The 25,932-nt window shown below is 36.6% G+C and overlaps 1 protein-coding gene across 1 annotated transcript in view; it reads right to left on the reverse strand.

Moving 5' to 3' along the window:
• Window positions 1-25,932, reverse strand: part of GULP1 (GULP PTB domain containing engulfment adaptor 1) — a 113,490-nt gene that overhangs the window by 50,034 nt on the left and 37,524 nt on the right. Inside the window, exons 3-5 of the mRNA XM_052635615.1 lie at window positions 13,045-13,116; window positions 6,923-7,021; window positions 365-502 (exon numbers count right to left, since the gene is read on the reverse strand). Of these exons, the coding sequence (XP_052491575.1) occupies window positions 365-502; window positions 6,923-7,021; window positions 13,045-13,116 (309 nt within the window). The remainder of the gene's footprint in view (window positions 1-364; window positions 503-6,922; window positions 7,022-13,044; window positions 13,117-25,932) is intronic.

Here is a 25,932-nt window from a genome sequence, read left to right on the forward strand (position 1 = left end):
CATCAGATCCATGACATTCCTGAAAAAATACTTTGCTTTATCATTACTCCTTTGCATTATATGCATAAAACTAAATTGTATTTGAGTTTAAAATTTCAAGTCAAGTGATTATAAGACAGGTAAACATATGACATAAGGATGACATTCTAAAGAAAGAAAATTGCATGCAAGCTTGTGCCCATTAACGTGAAATTTAGTTAGGGATGAAATCCTGAAGCATATTCTCATGACAGGAAGAATCTATTAGTGAAGTTAAGTATTTGCAGAACTTATTCATTTCTAAATATTTTACTAATGCCGGAAACAAGAGAATTCCTGGCTTGCAAAGTAGAGCAAACCACCCTAAAACATCTGGCATACTTACACACTTTTCGCTGTCAAATACATAGCACAAATGTTTATTTGACTCGGAATCTTTGCATATGAAAGTGAATATCCTCTTGTCAGTTTTATCATCTGCACAAAATGATATTCTGTGAAGCTGGCAATTGTGTTGAACTTCCTGTGAACACAGATGAAAATAAACATAGTTGAAGAGATTTCTTTTTCTGGAATACCAGCTGTGCAAATAACATACAACTTATGAAACATCATCTGTCATACGCTGGTTTTATAACTACATACACCTCAACTTAAATAAAAACGTAATGAGATAAACCTCCTGACTCAGGATTTAGCTAAATCATTTCAATGGCACTTAGAAAAACACAACGGAAAAGAGGATCAGAGGTTCATGCGTTTCCTGAGCTACAAGGGATCTTCAGATATCGTTACTTTCAACTGTGCAATTTTACTTAGGAGGATACTGAGGTCTAGACAGATTAATATATTTCCAAAAGGTTACAGAATTGGCAGAACCCTTTGAACCAGAATTTTTTCATTTTATTTTATTGCTACTAATATTACAGCTTAAAACATAACTTCATCTGTATATAATTTCATATGAAACATATTATACAGTACACGTCTTCATAGTAAACTCAAATACTCTTGAACCCCTTCTGTCTAAGGGAAATCACCCTTGCAACTTCTGCAATGTTTTCCATTGGAGCAATGAATGAAGATTTACACCTTCAGCTCCCAAACTGCTGAGTCAACCTTGTTAATTAGTAGGAAGATAAATACTACATATATATGTATATGCAGTATATATATACTGTGTGTGTGTGTATATATATGTATGGTGGTTTATTTGCTAAGTCATGTCCGACTCTTGTGACCCAATGGACTGTAGCCTGGTAGGCTCCTCTGTCCATGGGATTCTCCAGGCAAGGATACTGGAGTGGATTGCCATTTCCTTCTTCAGGGGATCTTCTCCATCCATTAATGAAACCTAGGTCTCCTGCATTGCAGGCAGATTCATTACCGATTGAGCTACAAAGGATTGTAACTATAGCATCTGTCATGGGATCCTTCCAGGTTCAGAGATTGACATGTCTGCTTGCTGAGATTTGATCTATAACTCTGATTCACATTACTGATCATCAGCTGAAAATGAATACACAAAAATGAGCTATAAAAATAAATGTCTACAACACTGCATTCTTTCCTTGCATACAAAACCAAAGGTAAGTCATCACAGAGTTGTTTGCAAGCATGAAAATTAAAATGAGGCTGTATACTGTATGACTGTAATGTTTAGTCACTGCTAGATAGCCTGATTCAGCCGTTTCAACCGCAAGGAGGTACAAAGGCTCAACTTACTAAGGTTTCTGTCGAAGGCATCTTTCCTGAGACTATCCTTCTCCTATACTTTGCCTGACTGGCCAGTCTCTTCCTCACTGACATATTTTTTGTTGTTGTTGTTTTAACAGTATTAATATAGACCACTCTTTGAACAGCAAGACATTGTCAGGGGTTGTTACACACATGGATTGAAGATATCAGTGGCAAATGATAGATTAGTATACTCTGAAGATCTATGAAAATATTTTCATAATCTGTTTACAGGCTAGATTTCCTAGGGCTTTCAAATTGAATTAACTGGTCAGTAAGTTTGCTTAGTTGCTCAGGCGTGTCTGACTCTTTGCGATCTCATGTATTACAACCTGCCAGGCTCCTCTGTCCACGGGGATTCTGCAGACAAAAATACTGGAGTTGGTTGCCATGCCTTGAACCTAGGTCTCTTGCATTATAGGCAGATTCTTTATCATTTGTGCCACCAGGGACGCCTGGTCAGTAAACCTGCTACCGTATTAAAATAAAGCATTGGTAATATATATTTGTAAAATGATTGGGGTTGAATGTTAGTCAGTTTTTTGAAACTGACTTTCATGATCTTATCAAAATTACTAAACAGTAATTCTGAGGCATTATGAATAAAGGGCTATGTTTATTTTCTAGGGGTTCCATAACAAAATACCACAGATTGAATGGCTTCAATAATAGAAATCTATTTTCTCACAGTTCTGGAGGCTGTGAGATCAAGATCAAGTCCAAGATCAAGGAATTGGCAGATTTGGTTTCTGCTGAAGCCTCGCCTCTTGGCTTACAGATGGCTGTCTTCTTGCTATGTTCTCACATAGCTTTCCTCTGTGTTCACACATACCTGATGTGTCCTTCTCTTAATGTAAGGACACCAGTCTTATTGAATTAAGGTCTGATTTTGACCTCATTTAACTCTAATTATCTTAAAGGTTCTATCTCCAAATACGGCCATATTGTGAGTGGGGCTTCAACAGGAATTTTAGGTGAAAATTACATTCATAACTACATATTAATGTGAATGTGGAATCAGCTCAGTTCAGATGCTCAGTTGTGTCCAACTCTTTGTGACCCCATGGACTGCAGCACACCAGGCTTCCCTGTCCATCACCCATCCCGGAGCTTACTGTAACTCATGTCCATTGAGTTGGTGATGCCATCCATCCTCTGTCATCCCCTCCTCCTCCCACCTTCCATCTTTCCCAGCAGCAGAGTTTTTTCCAATGAGTCAGTTCTTTGCATCAGGTGGCCAAACTATTGGAGTTTCAGCTTCAGTATCAGTCCTTTCAATGAATATTCTGGGCTGATATCCTTTAGAATGGACTGGTTGGATCTCCTTGCTCTTCAAGGGACTCTCAAGGGTCTTCTCCAACATCACAGTTCAAAAGCATCAATTCTTGGTGCTCAGCCTTCTTTATAGCCCAGCTCTCACATCCATACATGTCTGCTGGAAATAAAAATAGTTTGCCTAGATGGACTTTTGTTGGCAAATTAATGTCTCTGCTTTTGAAAATGCTGTTCAGGTTGGTCATAGCTTTTCTTTCAAGGAGCAAGCATCTTTTAATTTCATGGCTGCAGTCACCATCTGCAGTGATTTTGCAGCCCCCAAAAATAAAGTCTGACACTGTTTCCTCATCTATTTGCCATGAAGTGATGGGACCAGATGCCATGATCTTAGTTTTCTGAATGTTGAGCTTTAAGCCAACTTTTTCACTCTTCTCTTTCACTTTCATCAAGAGGCTCTTTAGTTCTTCTTCACTTTCTGCCATAAGGGTGGTGTCATCTGCATATCTGAGGTTATTGATATTTCTCCCAGCAATCTTGATTCCAGCTTGCGCTTCATCCAGCCCAGCATTTCTCATGATATTCTCTGCATGTAAGTTAAATAAGCAGGGTGACAATATACAGCCTTTATGTACTCCCTTCCCAATTTGGAACCAGTCTGATGTTCCATGTCCAGTTCTAACTGTTGCTTCTTGATCTGTATGCAGATTTCTAAGCAGGCAGGTCAGGCGGTCTGCTATTCCTATCCCTTTAAGAATATTCCAGAGTTTGTTGTTACCTACACAGTCAAAGGCTTTGGCATAGTCAATAAAGCAGAAGCAGATGTTTTTCTGGAACTCTCTTGCTTTATCGATGATCCAATGGATGTTGGCAGTTTGATCCAACAGATGTTGGCAGTTTGATCTCTGGTTCCTCTGCCTTTTTTATATCCAGCTTGGACATCTGGAATTTCACAGTTCACATACTGTTGAGGCCTGGCTTGGGGTATTTTGAGCATTACTTTGCTAGCGTGTGAGATGAGTGCAATTGTGCAGTAGTCTGAACACTCTTTGGTATTGCCTTTCTTTGGGATTGGAATGAAAACTGACCTTTTCCAATTCTGTGGCCATTGCTGAGTTTTCCAAATTTGCTGGCATATTGAATGCAACACTTTCACAGCATCATCTTTCAGGGTTTGAGATAGCTCAACTGAAAATCCATCACTTCCACTAGCTTTGTTCGTAGTGATGCTTCCCAAGGCCCACTTGACTTCACACTCCAGGACATCTGGCTCTAGGTGAGTAATCACACCATTGTGATTATCTGGGTCATGAAGATCTTTTATGCATAGTTCTTCTGTGTATTCTTGCCACCTCTTCTTAATATCTTCTGCTTCTGTTAGGTCCATACCATTTCTGTCCTTTATTGAGCCCATCTTTGCTTGAAATGTTCCCTTGCTATCTCTCATTCTCTTCAAAAAAGTCTTTCCCATTCTATTGCTTTCTTCTATTTATTTACACTGATCACCAAGGAAGGCTTTCTTATCTCTCCTTGCTATTCTTTGGGACTCTGCATTCAAATGGGTACATCTTTCCTTTTCTCCTTTGCCTTGAGCTTCTCTTCCTTTATCAGCTATTTTTAAGGCCTTCTAAGACTTGGGAGTCCCTTGGATTGCAAGGAGATCCATCTAGCCCATCCTAAAGGAAAGCAGTCCTGAATTGGAAGGACTGATGTTGAAGCAGAAACTCTAATACTTTGGCCACCTGATGTGAAGAGATGACTCATTTGAAAAGACCCTGATGCTGGGGAAGATTGAAGGAGGGAGGAGAAGGGGACAACAGAGGATGAGATGGTTGGAAGGCACTATTGTCTCTATGCACATGAGTTTGAGTAAACTCCAGGAGTTGTGATGGACAGGGAGGCCTGGCGTGCTGTAGTCCATGGGGTCGCAAAGAGTCGGACATGACTGAGTGACTGTACTGAACTGAACAGATCACTGCCTCCTGTAAAGTGGCATGAACCTCTGTCCATAGTTCTTCAGGCACTTTGTCTATTGGATCTAATCCCTTGAATCTAGTTGTCACCTCCACTGTTTAATTGTAAGGGATTTGATTTACATCATACCTGAATGGTCTAGTGGCTCTTCCTACTTTGGAATCTGGAAGAGATTATATTTTCATTTTTTTTTCCATTGGATCTGTAGGGGAGATATACAAGATCCTCACATATACAGTGTTACCATGTGTTATGTGCTGACTTTTGTCCACCTACCCAAATTTATATGTTGAAGGCTTACTTCGCCATACCTCAAAACACAACTATATTGTGTTTCCAACTTAATTGGAAATAAGGCTTGAAAGAGCTGATTAAGTTAAAATAAGGTCATTTGAGTGGTTCCTCATCCAATCTAATTTGTGTCCTTACGTTGGTTGTTGTTATTCATTCCGTAGGTTGTGTCCCATTCTTTGTGGCCCCATGAACTATAGCACACTAGGGTTCCTGTCCTTCAGTATCTCCCATTATCTCAAACTCATGCCCATTGCATCAATGATGCTATCTAACCATCTCAACCTCTGTCACCCCCTTCTCCTCTTGCCCTCAATCTTTGCCAGCATCAGGGTCTTTTGCAGTAAGTCACCTCTTTGCATCAGGTGTCCAAAGTATTGGAGTTTCAGCTTCAGCATCAGTCCTTTCAATGAATATTCAGTGTTGATTTCCTTTAGGATTAACTGGTTTCATCTTGCTGTCCAAGGGACTCTGAAGAATCTTCTGTAGCACCACAATTTGGAAGCATTAATTCTTTGGTGCTCAGCCTTCTTTGTGGTTCAACTCTCATCTTTACATGACTATTGGAAAAACCATAGCTTTGACTATGTAGCCTTTTGTTAGCCAGGTGATGCCTCGGCTTTTTAATATGCTGTCTAGATGTTTTTCCAAGGAGCAAGTGTCTTTTAATTTGGTGGCTGCAGTCACCCTCTGCAGTGATTTTGGAGCCCAAGAAAATAAAGTCTGACACTGTTTCCACTTTTTCCCCATCTATTTGCCGTTAATGATGGGATTAGATGCCATGATCTTAGTTTTTTGAATGTTAAGTTTTAAGCCAGCTTATAAGAGGAGGTGACCTTATCCGAGGAAGAAATTAGACACACAAAGAGACACCAGGAGTGTATGTGCAGACAACTATGTGAAGGGACACCAAGAGGGCTGCCATTTGCTGGCCAAGGAGAGATGCCTCAAAGGAAACCAAGCCTGTTGCTGTCCGTTTACTCATGGACTTCCAGCCTCCAGAACTGTGAGAAATAAATTTCTGTTGTTGGAGCCACCAGGTTCTGTGGTATTTTATTATGAAAGCCATAGTAAACTAATACACACTGATTATGTCTACAGGTAATCAGGGTCGGTCAGGACAGATTAATGAACATCATACAGCTTTTGTCTTCTTTCATACTCTGTGAACCAAACGTAAATGCATCTCTTTCAAAGCATATGAAGAAAAATTCCTAAATACAAGACCAAATACCATTGAATACACTCAATATAGATTGTTACATCCCAGACAGAGGCTGAAGAACCAACTGCTCAGAAAGCAAATCCAAACATTGCTTTCCCCCCTATAAATCCTATAGAGTTTTACATTGTCATTAACTGAGAGCTAGATAGTTTCAGTGGGTGAGTGTGTGCATGCTCAGACGTGTCCGACTCTCTGGACTTCGGCCCGCCTGGATCCTCTGTTCATGGGATTTTACTGGCATGCATACTGGAGTAGGTTACCATTTTCTACTCCAGGCAATCTTCCTTACCCAGAGATTGAACCCACATCTGCCCCTTCTGCATTGTAGGTGGATGCTTTACCACTAAGCCACTGGGTAACATATTTTAAGTATTCATTAAAGTAGGAGTGTGATTGCAATTAATGAAAGAGTCGAATGCTTCTGATGTTCAAAATAAGCCTTACCTTTGTTTTGGGTTCTAGAATTTTTACTCCATAAATTGAGATTTGCAACTCAACTTTGGGAATTTTCTGGCCTTCAGATTTCTTGATATGTCTTGCAAACTACAAATGAAAATTTATTCACAAAATTGTAATTTTGTCTATGGAAAATGAACACAAACATATATTTAGAGTTTACATTCAATGCTGAAATTTCATTAAATAAATCATTGCCTATTGCCCATTATATTTTTATAAATCCCACACAGCCTCCATATATTTAGAAATCACAGTGATCTACCATTACTATCATTAAAATCAGGCTGATTCTCAATAACTTAAAAAAATTTAATATACTTCTTTCATAATATTCCAAAAATCATATTCGTATCAAACAGAAACTGAAAACTCTTTGTGTGAAAATAAGCAGAGATATCTTTTTCTGTGGATCTTTTGTTTTTAATGATTTTAGGAAACTTGCAGTCCAGAGCACTAGATCTTTGCATTTCCATATACTTACATTGTTCGGTATACTATCCTACCTAATGAAATCAATGAATGAAAAGAGACAGATTACCATATTCAAACTAAAATTAATTATCCCAGCTAAAATACTCAGAACTAGACTCATTGTCAGAGAAGGCAATGGCACCCCACTCCAGTACTCTTGCCTGGAAAATCCCATGGACGGAGGAGCCTGGTGGGCTGCAGTCCATGGGGTCACGAAGAGTCGGACAGGACTGAGCGACTTCATTTGCCTTTTCACTTTCATGCATTGGAGAAGGAAATGGCAACCCACTCCAGTGTTCTTGCCTAGAGAATCCCAGGGACGGGGGAGCCTGGTGGGCTGCCGTCTATGGGGTCGCAAGAGTCGGACACGACTGAAGCGACTTAGCAGTAGCAGCAGACTCATTCTAGAGATGTTTAAATGTACTGGTTTTATCTGGCAATGCTGCTCTCCCGACCTTCCTTCTCTCCTCCCTCCCCTACCTCCACATTTCTTTTCAAGAAACAGAAAAAAACTATTGACAAAAATTGTATTTACTAACCCCTCTTACAGGGCTTCAAAAAGTTATTTTCTAGTATAACATATATATGTATATTCAGCATATGGATCACCCTAACTTGATTCAAAATAGATTATCTGTAGGGCAACGTGGAGTTTTGGTCATCTTTTGTGTGTCGTATTTATTTACATTGTGTATTTCCTTCTAATTTAGGACAGATGTAAATACATGTGGTATACTTCAGTCCCAGAACAGAGAGTGGTTAAAAGCCTCTTTCTCTTTTCATGGCTTTGTACTGCCATGGAGAATAATATAATTAATGCATATAAGGATGCCTTGAAGTGTCTGCCTTGATATCCAGGGCAGGGTGGGTGGGTGGAAGAGTTCCATTTGTTTTATTCCATTTTGGATGGTACAGTTTTTTAGTTTGCTCTCTGTCCTATCCTATAAACATAGGCAGTTTTTTCCCTCAGTATTAAGCAGGCTTACATTCTACACATAAATGTGACTAATTCATGCCAGGGATTTTTTTTTGTTTGTTTGTTTTTAAGAAACTTATTTTTCTTCAGTGCAACCCTTTACAAATTATCCCAGCTCTCTCCCAAAGAAAGTGGATTAAATTTTTTTTTTTTTTTCCCTTCATAACCTTCTTCCTGTATTGCTATAATCAAAACAATTTGGGGGTTTTCACATATGGAGGCTGACAACATAAATCAGCTGCTTTCCATCCATGTGAATGCATCTGAACAAAGCCAGCCCCATTGCTGGCCACAGAAGCAGTCTAAACTGGCTTCCTGGGTGCTGCTCTTTTCCAGAAACAGACAATCAGCAATAGCTCTTGAAGCCTTTTTCACATCGGGACACAACCGTTCCTCTGACCTCTTTTAGTTTCCAAACACCCATCACAAGACAACCACTAACATTAAACTTATCTCTTATGTCTTTTCTGTCAGAGAGAAAAGAAAGGAATAAAAAAGGGGAAAATTTGAACAAGGGGAAGAAGTAGGGGCTACAAGTAGAGAAAATAAAGAGGGGAGCAAGGAGGGAGGGAGAGGGAAACAAAAGAACGAGACAGAAAAAGAGAAACAAGCATAACATATTTGATCTATGGCTTATGAAACCTTTTCCTTTGCTTCATATCAAGATGAAGTGATTGTGCTCAAAGAAGATTCAGAGGTCATCCAATCTGACTGGCCCATTTCAAGGATGAGAAAATGTCTCAGGGGAGTTATTTTGGTCATAAAATCGGTCTGTAGCAATCAGCCTTAACTGTTTCACAGACCTTGGAAAACATTTAGGCTGAAGGAAATATTTGTTCAATCTGTATTTTAAACAGTTTAATATTCTCATTCCTGCTTGTATTTTTTAAAGATAACCTTATCCTATAGTTTGCATGATCCCCATCTCTGAATTGCATTCTTAAATACTTGTAATTTATACTTTGAAGATATATTCATGCTTATATTGTATTCTTTTCTCGCCCTACCTATTACTTGAATTCTAATGCTTAAAAAGCCTTTTTGAAGGTTTTTTTTTCCACCTCATCTTTGTTTAAGTGAATATATTTTTTTGGTAATCTAGATAGAGTGATCTACTAGTAAAACTTGAATATAATAATCAAATAAAAATGTTTAAAGGGAGTAGAGCCTAAGAATTCTGGAGGCTATCTGGATACAACAAACAAACAAAAAACAAGCTTTTATCATCATGAAATGGTGAAGTATTACTAGAAGTACTGTATAAAGTACTACATAAAGTCCTACGTTAAATGTATGCCACTGGCAAATAGAACAGCTAAAGAAAATTTGAAGAGAGCACTGCTGAGTTTCAGTATCATCCTCATAACAATTTCTATTCATTCCTCAAAGGACTTAAAAAAGTAAAATCTAACTATATTGTTAATGTAATACACATTATTAAGCAATTAAAATTAATGAATTAATTCTAATCCTCTTTGTGGTTCTTATAAATTGTTGATTTAATTAAAAGTTTTGATAATCTCACAGGGAAATCAGTTATGTGTATATGTTTTAACAATTAAGAAAAGCGCTAATCATTTCATTAATTAAATAACTGGTTATAAAAACAAAAACCATTTGCAGTAGGCTACACAGAGAACGTGAAGTCAAGTGGAGAAACTAGTGGGCCTAGATTTAACAGAATGTTTTATTAATTTCCAAGTCCACATGCCTTCATGCAATTTTAAGCCAGCTCTGCTTGGGTGAGGGGGTCTGTCCTCTAAAACTGGGGTCCAGGAATGCTGCTCCCTGGTTATCTCCCAAAGAATCCAAGAAGTTTTGGCCTTGCATACCAAAATTCATCCACATGTAAATATCACAAACAGCTTGTTTATGAAACCTCTGACATTGTTTATGAGCCTGCTGACATCTGTAGTAATTGTATTAAAAATAAATAAATCACTATTAAAAATAAAATTCCTAAAAGTAATTTTGATACTAAAATAAGAAGTTAAAAGGGTTTTTTAATTATTACTTTTTGAAAATTATGGCATTTTCTTAAATCATAGACTAAAACATGATTAAGAGATGGAAATTGTTGAATGTGATCGAGAACTAGAAAACATGTTGTTTTGTTATATATAGAACTTTTGAAAGTAAACACATAAAAATTATGATATTGATGAAAACTTTATAAATTGTAAATTCTCCACAACAGAAAAATTGTACCCAATAAAATAAAGTTTTAAAATTTTTCTTGAGAAATAATTAGGCATAAATAATCATAAAAAATACATTAGTGAAAATCATGGAAGTTTTCTATCATCTTGTATTAGCCTTACATTTTGAATATTTCTTTAAAGTCAGAAGCTAATAGATTAATATTGCAAACATCTGAAAAATTACCAGGTTTAAATAAAATGTTACCTTGTGGGAAAAATAAAATCAAATACTGAAATATAGTGGATAAGAAAGTACACAGAATACATACATTAAAGAATAATAGCAGTAAATTAAAATTAGATATGTGTACCCAAAACCCAGTTAATAAGCAAATTGTTCTTTTTCTTTTTTAGTAGAACCATAGCACCATCTTCTGGCTATCTTTACGTGATGACAGAATTAAAGAGGAGCCAGTGTCTAGGTCTTAAATAAAAATACTCTTATATACTTTGAGTTATAGCATCTGACCTTTGACACAAATAAACAAAAAAATTAAGATAGACGTGAATAAACATTTTTTATTATTTTAATTATTTCACGAATCACTACCTTTATATGTATTTCCCTGACCTACAAACATTTTGCAATTAACAGACTAAAGATTGTTTATAGGATTAAGTAGTCTGAAAGGTACTTGAAAGAGAAAAGCTATTATCAACTGAGTATACATTTTTGAACTACATTGCATGATTTTTATCTTATTGTAAATCATATTCCTTTATTAAGAGTACATTTCCAAACCTGAAACTAGATAAGAACTAAATACAAAGTTTCACAAAAACACATAAAAACTAGCTTTTTTTAGAAGACATTTCATCTCAAATATCTTTTTATATATTATCACTCACTACATAGTTGAATACTTTGAATTTGGGTTCATTTCATAAAGAACCTCCTAGGTACAAAGAAACATTAAGTGTAAATATCATTATTCTTTTGTAAACATTCTGATTATAGTGAAGTTGGACTCATGTCCAAAGTGTGCAACATTTTGAACATTTAGATGGAATCTTATTCTAAATGTTGTCCATAAATTGTGAGACCTTTTAAATCCTGTTTTAGGGCTTAAAAGTATTTGCCAAACAAGCACAAGTACACTTTTGTCTAGTGAGGGTCACTTAGTTGTGTCCAACTCTTTGTGACCCCATAGACTATACAGTCCACGGAATTCTCCAGGTCAGAATACTGGAGTGGGTATCCTTTCCCTTCTCCAGGTGATCTTCCTAACCCGGAGATCAAACCCAGGTTTCCCACATTAGAGGCAGATTCTTTACCAGCTGAGCCACAAGGGAAGTTTAATTTTTTTTCTTTTTTTTGTCTATTGAACTGTTAAAAGTAATGATTGGCTTGTCCCCTTTTTTCTTCCAAATGGGAGTGATATCACCTTGGAAATTTTTAGCATATTTCCTTAAAAACAGGAAAAACATAAAATATTTTAAAAATAATGTAAAATAAATGGATAAAAATTATCTACTTTTATTTCTTTACCCAAAAAACAAGCCAATTTACTTCAATTTTTTTCCTCTCAATTTAAACAGTAAATTCCACTCGATATGACATTCTCAAAGCAAAGTAATATATTGTAATGTCTGTGGCTTTGCCTGGTGCAGAGGCCTACCCATCCTATAGAATAATCGGATAATCTCAAAACTAAATAAAGTTAGAGGAGTGTTGTTTCTCAAAAAAATTCTGAGAATAACCAGAGAGAATAACAATAAAGTGTGTTAACAAAATAGTGTTATGTTAAATTTTCTTAATGTGATAAAAATGAGAATTCTGCTGAAGGAGTTTTTTAATCTTAATATCTCAGAGGAAACAATGTCTTTGGGATGGAATGCAATTAGAAAAACATGCAAAGGATGCACGGCAATTATGTAAGATTTTCTCAGGAAATTTGCAGATTATGAGTATGTGGAGCTGGTTACTGTTATTTTCTGCTTTTATTTTCAACAGTTCCCTGAGTCTGCTCATGGATATGGCCAGACCCTTGTGGGTTTGTCCATTAGTATGTCTTTAATGTACAGTGTCACTGCAAAAGGCTGCTTTGGAATGAATTTTACTTCTACATTTTCGACTGGTGGGTTCCATTTTCTAACTACAGTAGATTGTTTTGTCTTTGAGTTAGGGCATGAGTCCACAATGCCCAAGCAAAGTAAAGGCAAGCTACAGAATGCCAACACTTATGAGACATTGCTCTTACATTTTTTTGGTTGTTGTTGTTGACTATAAAAAACTACACCTTAAGAAACTGTGAAGACTGTGCCACATCCAGAAAAATAATTGTGTCTACATAGTTTTCATTAAATACGTTTCCTTGATCTAGTGGTATTCATTAAATAGCACATTTTTACTAAGACTTATCTGCCACAGAGCTATTCATGCTTTGAATTTCCATAGGTCTACTGATGGCTGAAGGCAAGTTCAGTACATGAGACACTTACTTCGAGGGCTTGCTTACCTTTAGTTTCCTTACAGCGTCTCTCACAACTTCTGTTCCTTTGGGCTGCTCTACTTCAGTGCTGCCAAGAAACTGAAAATGTTCACTGTGAGACAGGCTTTACTACATCATATGTCATTAAATCATTTTGAGATATATCATGGGGTAACAGAATGACGTGATAGTAATTCAAATCCAAATCCAGTGCAGAGGAGTTACTAATTTATATTATTTTACATGATAGGAAAATATTAACACATTAATTAGTCACATACAATTCCATTATTCTAAGATTTCTTAAAATTACACTTTTCCTAAATAATTTGCTTGCAGATTTTTAATGGAAAGAAAAATAAAGTTATTTTGTTGGGCCCAAAGGAATAAAGTTGAGCTTAAATTTAAAATTTACAACATGTGAACAATTAAAAAATTGTTATCTGAAAATTTAAAGTATACACATTTTTTCATGTTGTCAAAAATATATTTAAAACATTTAATGTGCTTTAATGTAGTTTATAATGTAAATCGACATTTTTCTTTGTTTTCCAATTAGCATATAAAATTTAAAAACACAGATTTTAATACAATACTCATCAAAACCATAAAGTACATTAAAAAATAAAAAAAAATACATGCTCTAGAATTTTAAAGGATCCCTAGAGGTTTTTAGTTAAAACCTAACCTATCCTCCCCAAAAGAAAAAAGTTTGATAGTAATTACCACACTGTAATAAAATATCTATCCTGGAGCAATGTAATACTTCCTAAACATAAGACCAATATGGTGAAACATTCAAGAAAAATTAGAATTGACATATGGATATTTTATCCTACAGAATACTTTTAAGTAAATAGCAAATAATCATTACATTCATTCAGTTCAGTTCAGTTCAGTTCAGTCGTTCAGTCGTGTCCAACTCTTTGCGACCCCATGAATCGCAGCACGCCAGGCCTCCCTGTCCATCACCAACTCCTGAAGTTCACTCAAACTCACGTCCATCAAGTCAGTGATGCCATCCAGCCATCTCATCCTCAGTCATCCCCTTCTCCTCCTGCCCCCAATCTCTCCCAGCATCAGAGTCTTTTCCAATGAGTCAACTCTTCGCATGAGTTGGCCAAATACTGGAGTTTCAGCTTTAGCATCATACATTCATTAGACATATATAATTTTCCAAAGACATCTTCTCTCATCACATACTACCAATCATAACACCAAAGTGAGATATGAATTCATCAGTTCTTAAGTAAACAGACATATGCATGGATACGTATATGTGTATGTGTGGGTGCTAAGTCACTCCAGTCATGTCCAACTCTCTGCAACCCCATGGACTGTAGCCCACCAGGCTCCTCTGTCCACGGGATTCTCCAGGCAAGAATACTGGAGTGGGTTGCCATGCCCTTCTCCAGCGTGTGTATATACTTTACATCAAATAATTAAGCAGAATCTTTTTCATGTGTTAACTCACAGAATGGAAGTGAACAAAATAGCAATTTAAGAGTGTCTTTTAAAAATCACATGTGATTCCTTCTTTCATTCTTGAAAAAATAACAATAACTAAAGAAATTAGACTTTTGTTTTTTAAACTGGGCTCTATGTATACCTTCATGAAAATCACCTAGGAAGCAGGTTAAAATATAACAATGCAGATTCTTTGGTCTAATAAGGGTAGGCTTAGGGAATTATATTTCTAAAACCATCACAGGTGATTTCTTTTAATAAAAATCTAGGGAATAGACTTAGAAAATAGTAACAGGTCAGGAGAATAGTGGAAGGTTGACAGAAAAGCTGAGATGAAAATACAGGAGATAACTGCTGACCCCTTTCTGATGAGCTCATGGAAAGAAAGTGAAGCTCAGAAGCATTAAGGCAAAAAGGCTTCAGTTTTCAGATTCTATAAGATACAACAGTTTCTCTTTCTAATATGTTTAAACTATGTCAGAAAACTGCTACTAGGTCTGGATGTAATATCATTAGGCACTATGTTTGCCCCGAAGTGATCTCAAGTTGGTTGACCAGACCTGCAAAAAAGATCAAAATAAGTGAAGAAATTATCAGCTAAAATGGAATTGAAAAGTTGTCCACTAAGATATGGATTGATGCTTTTGAACTGTGGTATTGGAGAAGACTCTTGAGAGTCCCTTGGACTGCAAGGATATCCAACCAGTCCATTCTAAAAGAGATCAGTCTTGGGTGTTCTTTGGAAGGACTGATGCTAGAGCTGAAGCTCCAATACTTTGGCCACCTCATGCGAAGAGTTGACTCATTAGAAAAGACTCTGATGCTGGAAGGGATTGGGGGCAGGAGGAGAAGGGGACGACAGAGGATGAGATGGCTGGATGGCATCACTGACTCGATGGATATGAGTTTGAGTGAATTGCGGGAGTTGGTGATGGACAGGGAGGCCTGGCGTGCTGTGATTCATGGGGTCGCAAAGAGTTGGACATGACTAAGTGACTGAACTGAACTGAACTGAAGATATGGAAGACAACCCAACTGATTCCTGACACCAATGGACCCATCACATTTTCTTCTGTTTCAGGTCAGTGTACTCAACTTTGTCTGTCTGTATGATATAATTACATGGGAGGTTTAAACAGACCTGTGCCTGGGACTCTGATTTAATTAGCTGGGGGGTGGAGTTTAGGGCATCTGTGTATGTTAAAGCTTCCCAGGTGATTATAATGTGCCACCAGATTTGAAAAGCACTGTTTTAGATCATCCAGAAAGGATAAAGGGTCTAAGTGACAGGAGGGGAGCTAACACAATAGAAGCTGTTCAGTTCTGAGAAATCTATGGTGTAAACTGTTCTCAACATCTCTGTATTTATCGTATCACTGAGAGATTCCCCACTAGTGGTTGGTCTAGCATTAGCAGAAATGGGAGGTGAAAGCAAACTCTTCACAGATAAGTGATTATTGAACTACAGGAAGTGTCTGATGTGTCGATAACAGACTGTAAGAGTTACTGGAAATATTTATGGAAAAATATTCCTTACTTTGGCAGCAATGTCATGAGTCATAAGTGTTATATGTAAATAGGTCCATATGGGAAAATGATGGAAGAACTCCAAGTACATTCTAAATGAATCAACCTCTTGTGGTGCTCCAGGAACCTTTTAATATGTTTCTTTCACATTAGCTTTAATTAAGTCATCTGAGGGATGAAACAGGGAGAAGGCTTCAAAGACTGTGGGAACTAAAAAGACATTTAATATGGAGCTTGCCACTTAACCCTTTTTTTCTGTGTAATGTTGGATGGGTACAATTTTAAAACTGAAAAGCAGATTATTCCTCATAATAGTTTAAGTTTGAAAAGTCATAATGCTTCCTATGATTAAGGTTTGTATTTATATGCATTCCATGTCTATGTAAAATATTTAGAAGATTCTTGAATGTGATTCAGCATGCTGGAATAAACCCTAGGCTTAGAATTTGAAAATGTTAGAAAAGTCATGATTCTTGAAAAATAAGAATAATTTGTTCTTTTTTCCTTACAAAATTGCTCTGAAGACCAGCTGCAATAAGAGATGAGAGGGGGAAAAACAACAACAACAAAAACAACCCTGTAAACTGCAAAATCCGTTATAATTATGAGGGATAGCCACTTCTTAATTTACTGATTCTTTGGAGATGAAACTAGAATCTGGTGGATATTAGTGCCTGCTCAGCTTTCCTTGGATCCTCTTTATCAGCACTGGGATCCATCCTCCAGCTTCCCCATGCTTTGCTGGTAAGGGCTCACACCAAGACTTTCAGAGGATTCCCTATGGTCATTGAGGTTACTTTGCCAGTACTGAGAGCTGTAAACTTCTGGGAGCTTTCTGCTATCTCAACAATCTTTAACCAATGACTGGTGCAGAAGTGCAGAGGGCTGGCCTCTTTGCTGGGAAGCGGGGCAAACTCGAAGGTGTAACATCCTGTTGCGGAGCTTTCCTCAGAATCAGGCTGCAGCTGGGGATTCACTTGATTTCCACCGCTCATCTGTCTGCCTTCCCATGTCCTTACTGGTTGTTCCTGGGAACACTTCCTTAACAATCTACTTCCTCCCAGATCTTAACCTCAGGCGCTAATTCTGGGAGGAATTGCCTTACCACGCTGTTAAGGGCTTAAATGCTTACATTCAGGAATACACAGTCTGGCACACCAACCCACAAACGGCTGAAATACTCTGGTCCTAAGTGCTGTCCAAAGGCTTGCATACAATACAGGTTAGAGGAAGGGCTTTAGTTTCCGTATTTTCCCACTTTACCTGGTGTCTGAAGGGGGAAGGAAAAGAAGGAACGGAATCAAGCCATGGCCAAGGGGTTAATTCATCCCATCTCAATCAAGCTGTTAACTAGCAGGAGAAACAAGGCCAGGGGAGTTGTGTGTTGCAAGATTACACCACCATAATGAGTGAGATCACAGACACAAACCCGGCACATCAGACTCATCCCCAATACACTAGAGACAGAGAAAAGACCGTAAAAGACCCCAGAGAGAAGCAAAAATCCCACAAAGGCCAGGAAATACGACATCAGACTTCACACCAGCAATAATGGAAGAAAAATAACTTCAAATTCTAAGGAAAAAAAACAAGCAGATTTAGGGCAAGATTACAGATTACCAAGAGAGGGAAAAATATGTATTAAGATGGACTAAAACTTTAAATTCCTGTATCCCAGTTCTCCTTAGGAGAAGAGGAAAGTATGTACAATACAGCAAAGGAAGAAATACAACCCAGGAATCAAGGGAGGATGACAACCACTACAAAGATGACAAATTGAGGCACGATAGTTGAGCTGGTTATCCAGAAACAAGAAAATAATGAGCTGAAATTAACTGTGTCAGTGAGTGACACTTGGGGAAAGAGCTGGGTAACAATTTGTTGTTTCATTATTATTTCTTGGAGAAATATTTAAAATGGACATAGATAACGTTGATAAATGCTTCCCTGGTGGCTCAGTGGTAAAGAGTCTGCCTGCCAGTGCAGGAGACACAAGTTCGATCCTTGGGTCAGGAAGATCCCCTGGAGAAGGAAATGGCAACCCACTCTAGTATTCTTGCCTGGGAAATCCCATGGACAGTGGGCTACAGTCCATGGGGTTGCAAAAGAGTCAGACATGACTTAATGACTAAACTACAACAAACTTTGATAAAATAAAAATTGAATTAAGCCCCCAAATGATAACAAGTCAATGTTACACATACTCATTTATTCCTTAATAAAAAGTATTTACTATGAGTCAAGCATTTGCTAGTTGTTGGATATATAACAGGTGAAAAATGTCCCTGTTTTGGTATAACTTACATCCCAGTGAGCATACTTGTGTGTGTATGTATCCAGGTATGTATATATGAACGTATCTACATATTTCTATATGTATATCTAGATCACAAACATACTTCTAATACATCTTAGATTGTATAAGTAAAAATAATGCAAATAATAACATAGGGCAGAATATAATATTTAAGACTGAGTGATCAGGAAAGTTCCCTCTAAAAAAGGTGACAATTTAACAGAGACCTAAATGAAAGGAAGAAATGAAAAGTGCACTCAAACACATTGAGTTCAAGTTCCTCTGAGGTGTCAGCTAAAGAAGTAGACTCAACACCAGGGTATACAAAGTGGAGCTTGGGGAAGGAGTATTCTGGGTAAAAGGTATGGATTAAGGAGACCCTGGAACTGAGGTTTCAATGGAAGGACAGAGAAGTGTCAGAACCATGGCTTCCCCAGGTAGCCGCCGTGTTGCAGAGGGAGATGAGAGAGAAGAATGTTGCCAACAGAAATAAACGTTGAGGGAAACAGCAAGGAGAATCAAGAAAGTTGTGTATGCTTAGACGCTCAGTTGTGTCTGACTCTTTGCGACCCCATGAAATATAGTTTGGCAGTTTCTCTGAGGACTAACATGAACTTATCATAAGACACAGCAACTGTACTTTTTGATATTTATATCAAAGAGATGACAATATATATTCTTGTAAGTATTTTTGAAATGATATCCACAGTAGACTTATTTGTAAAAGTCAAACGTCAGAAACAACCCAAATGTCCTTCAGTGGGTGAATGGTTAAACAAACTATGGTACATCCATACCATGGAACACTATTCAGCAATAAAAATAGATGGACTATTGTTACACAACCTGAATGACTCTTAAGGAAATTATGCCAAATAAAAGAAGTCAATCTCAAAAATTCTCTTTTTTGTTTGAAATATACCCAAATAAAAAATACAGAATTTTTAAAAAATAATCTTTCAGAAAATGGAACATTGGTATGGTGAACACTTTCAACTCAGTAAAAGTCATTGCTTTTATATTTTAGCAACTTTATGTCTTAGCTCCTCCATGTGGTAGCAAAAAAATAACACTAATTAGAAGAGAGTATAATATCAGACTGTTTTGCTTTATACATGTAGATTCTGAGTGCTATTTTTCATTGTGGCAAAAGAGCAAAAGAATCAGTTTTTTGTTTCATGGCCATGATAAAGGAATATTTTAAGTACTCAAGATTTTATCAATTATTTTTCTTCATAATTTCAAAGAGACATTCTTTTCAGCACACTTTTTTTTTTTTAGAAAGATCAGGCATTAGACCTTACCTAAATCCAAGTATAAATCCCATACACAAGTATGTGCCTATGCCTTGAAAATCTGCAAAAAAATTTTTCTTTTTACTTGTGAATAAATATTTTATTTTAATAGTAGTGTATGTTCTCTATAGGAAATTTAGAAACTACAGAAAAATGTAACAATGAAAATAAGCATCAACTTCTTTCTCATAATCAAGAGTTAGTTATCAATGAAAATGTAATATGCTTTAAATTCATTACAATAAAATTAGTCTGCCAATCAATCATCCAGTGACAATATTAGGCCAACTAACACACAAAAAAACAGAAGAAAACCCTCTTAAATTACTGTATATCACTGATTCCCTTTTGGGAATTATTGTGTGAGTGCATTTGTGTGTTTGCATTTAAATTTTGGATGCTAGTTATTAAAAGGCTAGTAGTTATTAAATTAATCCTAAATAACATGCTGAAGAATTGATACTTTTGAACTGTGGTGTTGGAGAAGACTCCTGGAGTCCCTTGGACTGCAAGGAGATCCAACCAGTCCATTCTGAAGGAGATCAGCCCTGGGTGTTCTTTGGAAGGAATGATGCTAAAGCTGAAACTCCAGTACTTTGGCCACCCCATGTGAAGGGTTGACTCATTGGAAAAGACTCTGATGCTGGGAGGGATTAGGGGCAGGAGGAGAAGGGGACGACAGAGGATGAGATGGCTGGATGGCATCACTGACTCGATGGACTGAGTCTGAGTGAACTGCGGGAGTTGGTGATGGACAGGGAGGCCTGGCGTGCTGCAATTCGTGGGGTCGCAAAGAGTCGGATACCACTGGGCGACTGAACTGAACTGAAATAATATGCACAGATAAAAATGATATAAAACATAAAGGGACATTTAGAAGATACTAGACCATGAAAAGTAAGATGATAGTGATCTAAAAATGTCTTGTGCATTAGTCTATATGTTTAAAGGTATAAAAATGTACCATATATTTTTCACAGATTTTACAAAACTATAAAATGTCTTTGGAAAATCATCAATAAAGACTTTGACAAATACTGAGCAAATTTTTATAGTCTAAAACTAGTTATATTAATATATTCCATGCAAATATTTCAACCTATATATCTCTTTGCCAAGTGCATTTAGATACTTTGTAAATGTACTCATAGCAGATATTTTAATGGCAGCAGTTTGCTGAAATTAAAAACATAATGCATCAGTAAACTCAGTATTATATACAAAAATATTTACTTTATAGACTTTCAAAATTTGAATGCTATTAAGCTGTTTCTTTCATGTTTGGCCTGATACTTTCCAAAACTCCTGCAACTATTTTTCAATTAATTAAAATGACAGGTTTTCTTCCAACTAATCTCAGAAGATGTCTGTAGTCATTTCTTCCAGTTATTTCATTGTATTCCATTATGCCTAAAATAAGCATTTTTTGGAAACATATGTGGAAGTTTGAGGATTACACCTTCATTTTCAAATATAACTTGAAATTGACTTTTTTTCACTTGAACAGCTATTTATTTTATGACTTGCTTCTCTGCCAGTAGAGAGCAGTGTTGGACATCATATGGACCCAACTATGCTACCCGCTTTGCTTTCCTGAATGTTTTTAGTCATTCCATAAACATGAATACTGTAGGTTTTTAAAAAGTGCCAGGTAAACAAAATAATTAACTGAAGAGTTACTAAGTCTAGCTGCTGTGAAATCTGACACTATTTAACATATGAAAGAGCTTAACTTATGACAAATACATGGAATACATGCTTTGTTTATATCACATTAAAACTTGCCCATTGTATGTAAGATAATATGTTCTATAGATAATTATTTTAAAATATTACAGAGAAATAATTTCCAATCTGTACATAATAGAAGTTTAATCTAACATTAAGGCTAATAAATAACCATTGGTAGTATAACGACCAATGGATATTCTAACTATATAGGGAAAAATATGGGCTTCCCAGGCGGTATTTGTGGTAAATAACCCACCTGTCAATGCAGGAGACATACGAGATATGGGTTCAATTCCTGGGTCAGGAAGATCCCCTGGAGGGGGACCATTGCAACCCACTCTGATATTCTTGCTTGGAGAATCCCATGGACAGAAGAACTTAGAGGGCTATAGTCCATAGGGTTGCAAAGAGTCAGACACGACTGAAGTGACTTAGCACAGAAAAAAATAAATGAGAATGTCACTATCTTTGTAACCAGGGTTGCAGAGACTCCAATAGGATGGGACTAATTTTCTTGGTATTAACTTGACTGCATATGTGTAAAACAAAAAACAAAAAAATCCCACAGTATTTAAACCTTCCAGCTACTCAACTGTACACAGTAGATAAGCCATATTTAATTTTATAGTCTTTATTTGGCTGACTTGCCATGTCACAGTGCCAACCAATACAGGAAATGTCATTTTTAAAAAGCTCATCATAAAAGTCAATTGCTAAACAAAGGTCAGAATCAATTGAATTTAAATCTATTATTTAATCTTCAAAACCACAATTCTAAAAAATAAAATAGATCCACAAAAAAAGAAAGGATATACTTTAAACTAAATACTCTAAAAGTTATCCTTTAAAGGATGGGCAGGATTTAATGGAGAATAAAAAAAAAAAAAAAAAAAAAACTATTGGTGTTAGTATTTAAAAGTCTACATTTTAAATTTGATTTGATATTTATTCTCATTTTATTGTAGGAACATTCTATTAAATTGTATCTTGTAATGTCTTCTTATTTTACATGAATATAGAGTGTATTATTTTAAGAGGCTCTTGCTTTCAAAACAAGACTTCCAAGTTTATGCCAAAACAAATCTACTTGCTATAAACAAGAAACAGCTCATTTCGCACTGTGGAAGGGTCTCTTAAATTGAGTTTTGAATCACATGGTCACAGGAAGAAGTGGTGAGTTTTTGTCCTGTCCCAGAGACCCCTAGACAGTCAAATTTTCCTTCACATCTGAAGACTTAGACAGGTGGAGTGAAGGGCAGAACATTCACCTGTGTTGTTATAGATAGAAGTATTACTAATATAAAGACACCAACTTACACAGAAAACCAAAAGCACGCGCTTTGGATCCAGACAGTCTTTATAATCCATTTTTCTCATTAGAGAACCACTTGATTGTGGACTGTGGAGATATTATCATTCAACACCCACTATTTTGTAGATAATATAAACTGAGGACCAAGAAGTCACAAAGCTCTTTTGTAGCACAGCTAAGGTTAGGATTCTAGCTCTCTTAGTTTTCAGACACATACTCTTCATTTTTGTTATTTTTACATAAAACAGAAACAGAATGAAAGATAATATAGTATGTTGCATATATATTACCCATTTATGCTATATCCATTTGGCTAATTGTTTTATATTATAGTTTCTATCTTTGTGAGATAAGCTTAAAATCTGAGGAGGTAAAAAATACTTGGTTGGCTTAATAGTTAGGTTACCTGAATTTCCTCTACCAAGTATTTATTGTATTTCTCATTCATAAAATGGGGCTAACACACAGTATTTCTGGGAGAATTAAATGAGAAAATGCAATTAGTGACTGTAACAGAGTGAATATTCACTGCATCTATGCTTAGAAATTAAATAACAGTCATAACAAGAAAATAAGGAAGTCAAACCTGCCCACAACAGATTATGAAGCAGAAAACCTACTTTAAGCAACTAGTAATCAGATTTTGGCTACAGAGGCCTTTCACAGGGTTGCAAAGAGTCGGACATGACTTAGCAACTGGGGAGCAAACAACAACAACAGGGGCTGTTAGAATTCTCACTAACCCATACAGAGGTGTATTTTTTCCTCAAAATTTTATTATTTTCAAACATTTATTCTTCTGAATTCTTATTGCAGTTTAACTGCAACACAATCAATTACATAAGGTGAGGTGTGAGATTTTTAGGATATTTATGAAATATCGACTTGTGGATACCATTGCAGTAAGTGTTTATATTGCTTTTCAGGTATGCCAAGTACTTTTATGCTAAATATATTCCTATTTTCTTTGTTGTTTAGTGTAAATAAATTTTCTTGACTTATTGCTAGTATAGGAAATAGCCTGCATTTTGTTAACTTATGAAATTTTCTTTTTCAGTTATACAATACACATTATTTTTAGAATTATTTTCCATTATAGGTTATCACAAGATATTGATTATAGTTCCCTGTGTTATACAGTAAACCTTTGTTGCTTGTTGGATATCTATTTTTTTAAATAGAACTCTAGCATTCTACGGGTACTAAGTCAAACAAGTGATTTACTAAATTTTCTTACTAAGTTTTATTTATTTTGAAAAATTTGAATCTACTAGAATGTAATTATCAATGAAGAAAGAATACACTTTATTTTCTTTCATGATATTGTTACCAATTTTTCATTTTCCTTGCCTACAAAACCATGTTAGATAACAGTGATAACAAAGACCCATTTCTTATTCTTAATTTTCATGGGATTTAATTAAGCTTTTGGCAATACTTACATAAGCCAAATATAATATAAAAGTAATACTGCTTATTCTGTGCTGTGTGCTGTGCTTAGTTGCTCAGTCGTGTTCAACTCTTTGCAAGCCTATGGATAAGCCTGCCAGGCTTTTCTGTCCATAGGGATTCTCCAGGCAAGAATACTGGAGTGGGTTGCTATACCCTCCTCCAGGGGATCTTCCCAAACCAGGGATCGAACCCAGGTCTCCTGTTCTGCAGGCAGATTCTTTACCATCTGAGCCACCAGGAAAGCCTGCTTATTACTCTACTTCTTAAACTTCAATATCGTAATTGCCTCCAAATTTTTTGTGTTCCTGAACTCTGTTCAAAACAGAATATACTTATTTGGAGAAGGCCCTAACATTTCAAAGAACCCTCACATCTCTCCTGAGCTAAATTTATCTTTTTATCCCTTTCGGAGACAACAGTCCTTAAAAGTCTAAATTCAAGAGCTTTTAAAGTATATCCTCCAGTTAAAGGGATAACCTTCCCAATACTTCCTCCTCATAATCATCATTATTTCTATATTCTATTCCACTTAAAGAATATTTATTGTGTACCATCTATGTCAGTTTCTGTTCAAGACGCCGGGGATTCAGCAGTGAACAAAACAGATCCAAATCCTTGACCTACTATCTTCAAAGCCCAGAGAGGGTGCCTATATTTTCCACAGGTTTTCCTTGATTCCACTCTATCTCCAGCCCCTTTACTCAACCATAATCTAAATAGACTGCAATTAGAGAGCTTCCAAATCAATAATAATTGCCTCAGTGGAGTTTTCTGGCTGTACTTGATCAGTTTAAATCTTCAGCCATGCCCACATGGCTTCTCCCAAGAAGACTTCATCCCAAGATGAGTAGAACTTCTTCACATGTAAATATCACAGAAATGAGTGACCACAATAAAGGACTTTACTACTCAAATTGCTATCCTCCTTTCTCTAGGAGCAAAGGAAAATCTACTTTGTAGATATTCATAGGCTGTGCATAGCTCTTTCAAGTGAAAAATGAGTGTTGGCTAATGATACTCTTGTAGTGCAGATTTATCTGTTTCATTCAGCAGACTTTCTGTCAGTGATTAACATGGCCTGATCAGTCTGTGAAGCACTGTTGACTGCAGATGTGCTGCAATGGTACAAGTAAGGAACACTGGATCCTGCCGCCATGAGGTTTTACCTCATAGATTTCAAACACATGCAAGGAAAGACAGAGACAACAAAGAACAAAACAAACAAACAGCAACCTGTAACCTGGAACAGACTGAAACAAGCTTAATGTCAGTCACTATGAGTGCACTATTCTATTACCTTTTATGGGGGGTGCCCAGAGTAAAAGCAGGCTCTGCACTCAGCAGGACTTCTTTTAATCAAGAGCTATTTTTACTGAAAACCTACTATGTGTCAGGCACTGTTCCAGATACTTCGATACAGTGATGCAGAGAAAAGTCAAAGATCATTATGGAAGTGGCTTGGTGGAGCCATGCAAAAGGGTCTTAGAACCCCATGGACACTAGTTATGAATTCTGGCTTTGCCATCCATAGGGGTATGAGTCTTAACATCTCTCTGAGCAGCAGCATCTTCTTTCATAAAATGCAGATAAATATTCCTATACTTATAAATGTTGTTGTTGTTCAGGTTCTCAGTTGTGTCCAACGCTTTGCAACCCCACGGACTACAGCACGCCAGGCTTCCTTGTCCTTCACCATCTCCTGGAGTTGCCTCAAAGTCATGTCCATTGAGTCAGTGATGCCATCCAACCATCTCATCCTCTGTCATCCCCTTCTCCTCCCGCCTTCATCTTTCCCAGCATCAGTGTTTTTTCCAATGAGTCGGATCTTCACATCA

This window comes from Budorcas taxicolor, chromosome 2, assembly GCF_023091745.1.
Source record: "Budorcas taxicolor isolate Tak-1 chromosome 2, Takin1.1, whole genome shotgun sequence".
NCBI classification, from domain to species: domain Eukaryota; kingdom Metazoa; phylum Chordata; class Mammalia; order Artiodactyla; family Bovidae; genus Budorcas; species Budorcas taxicolor.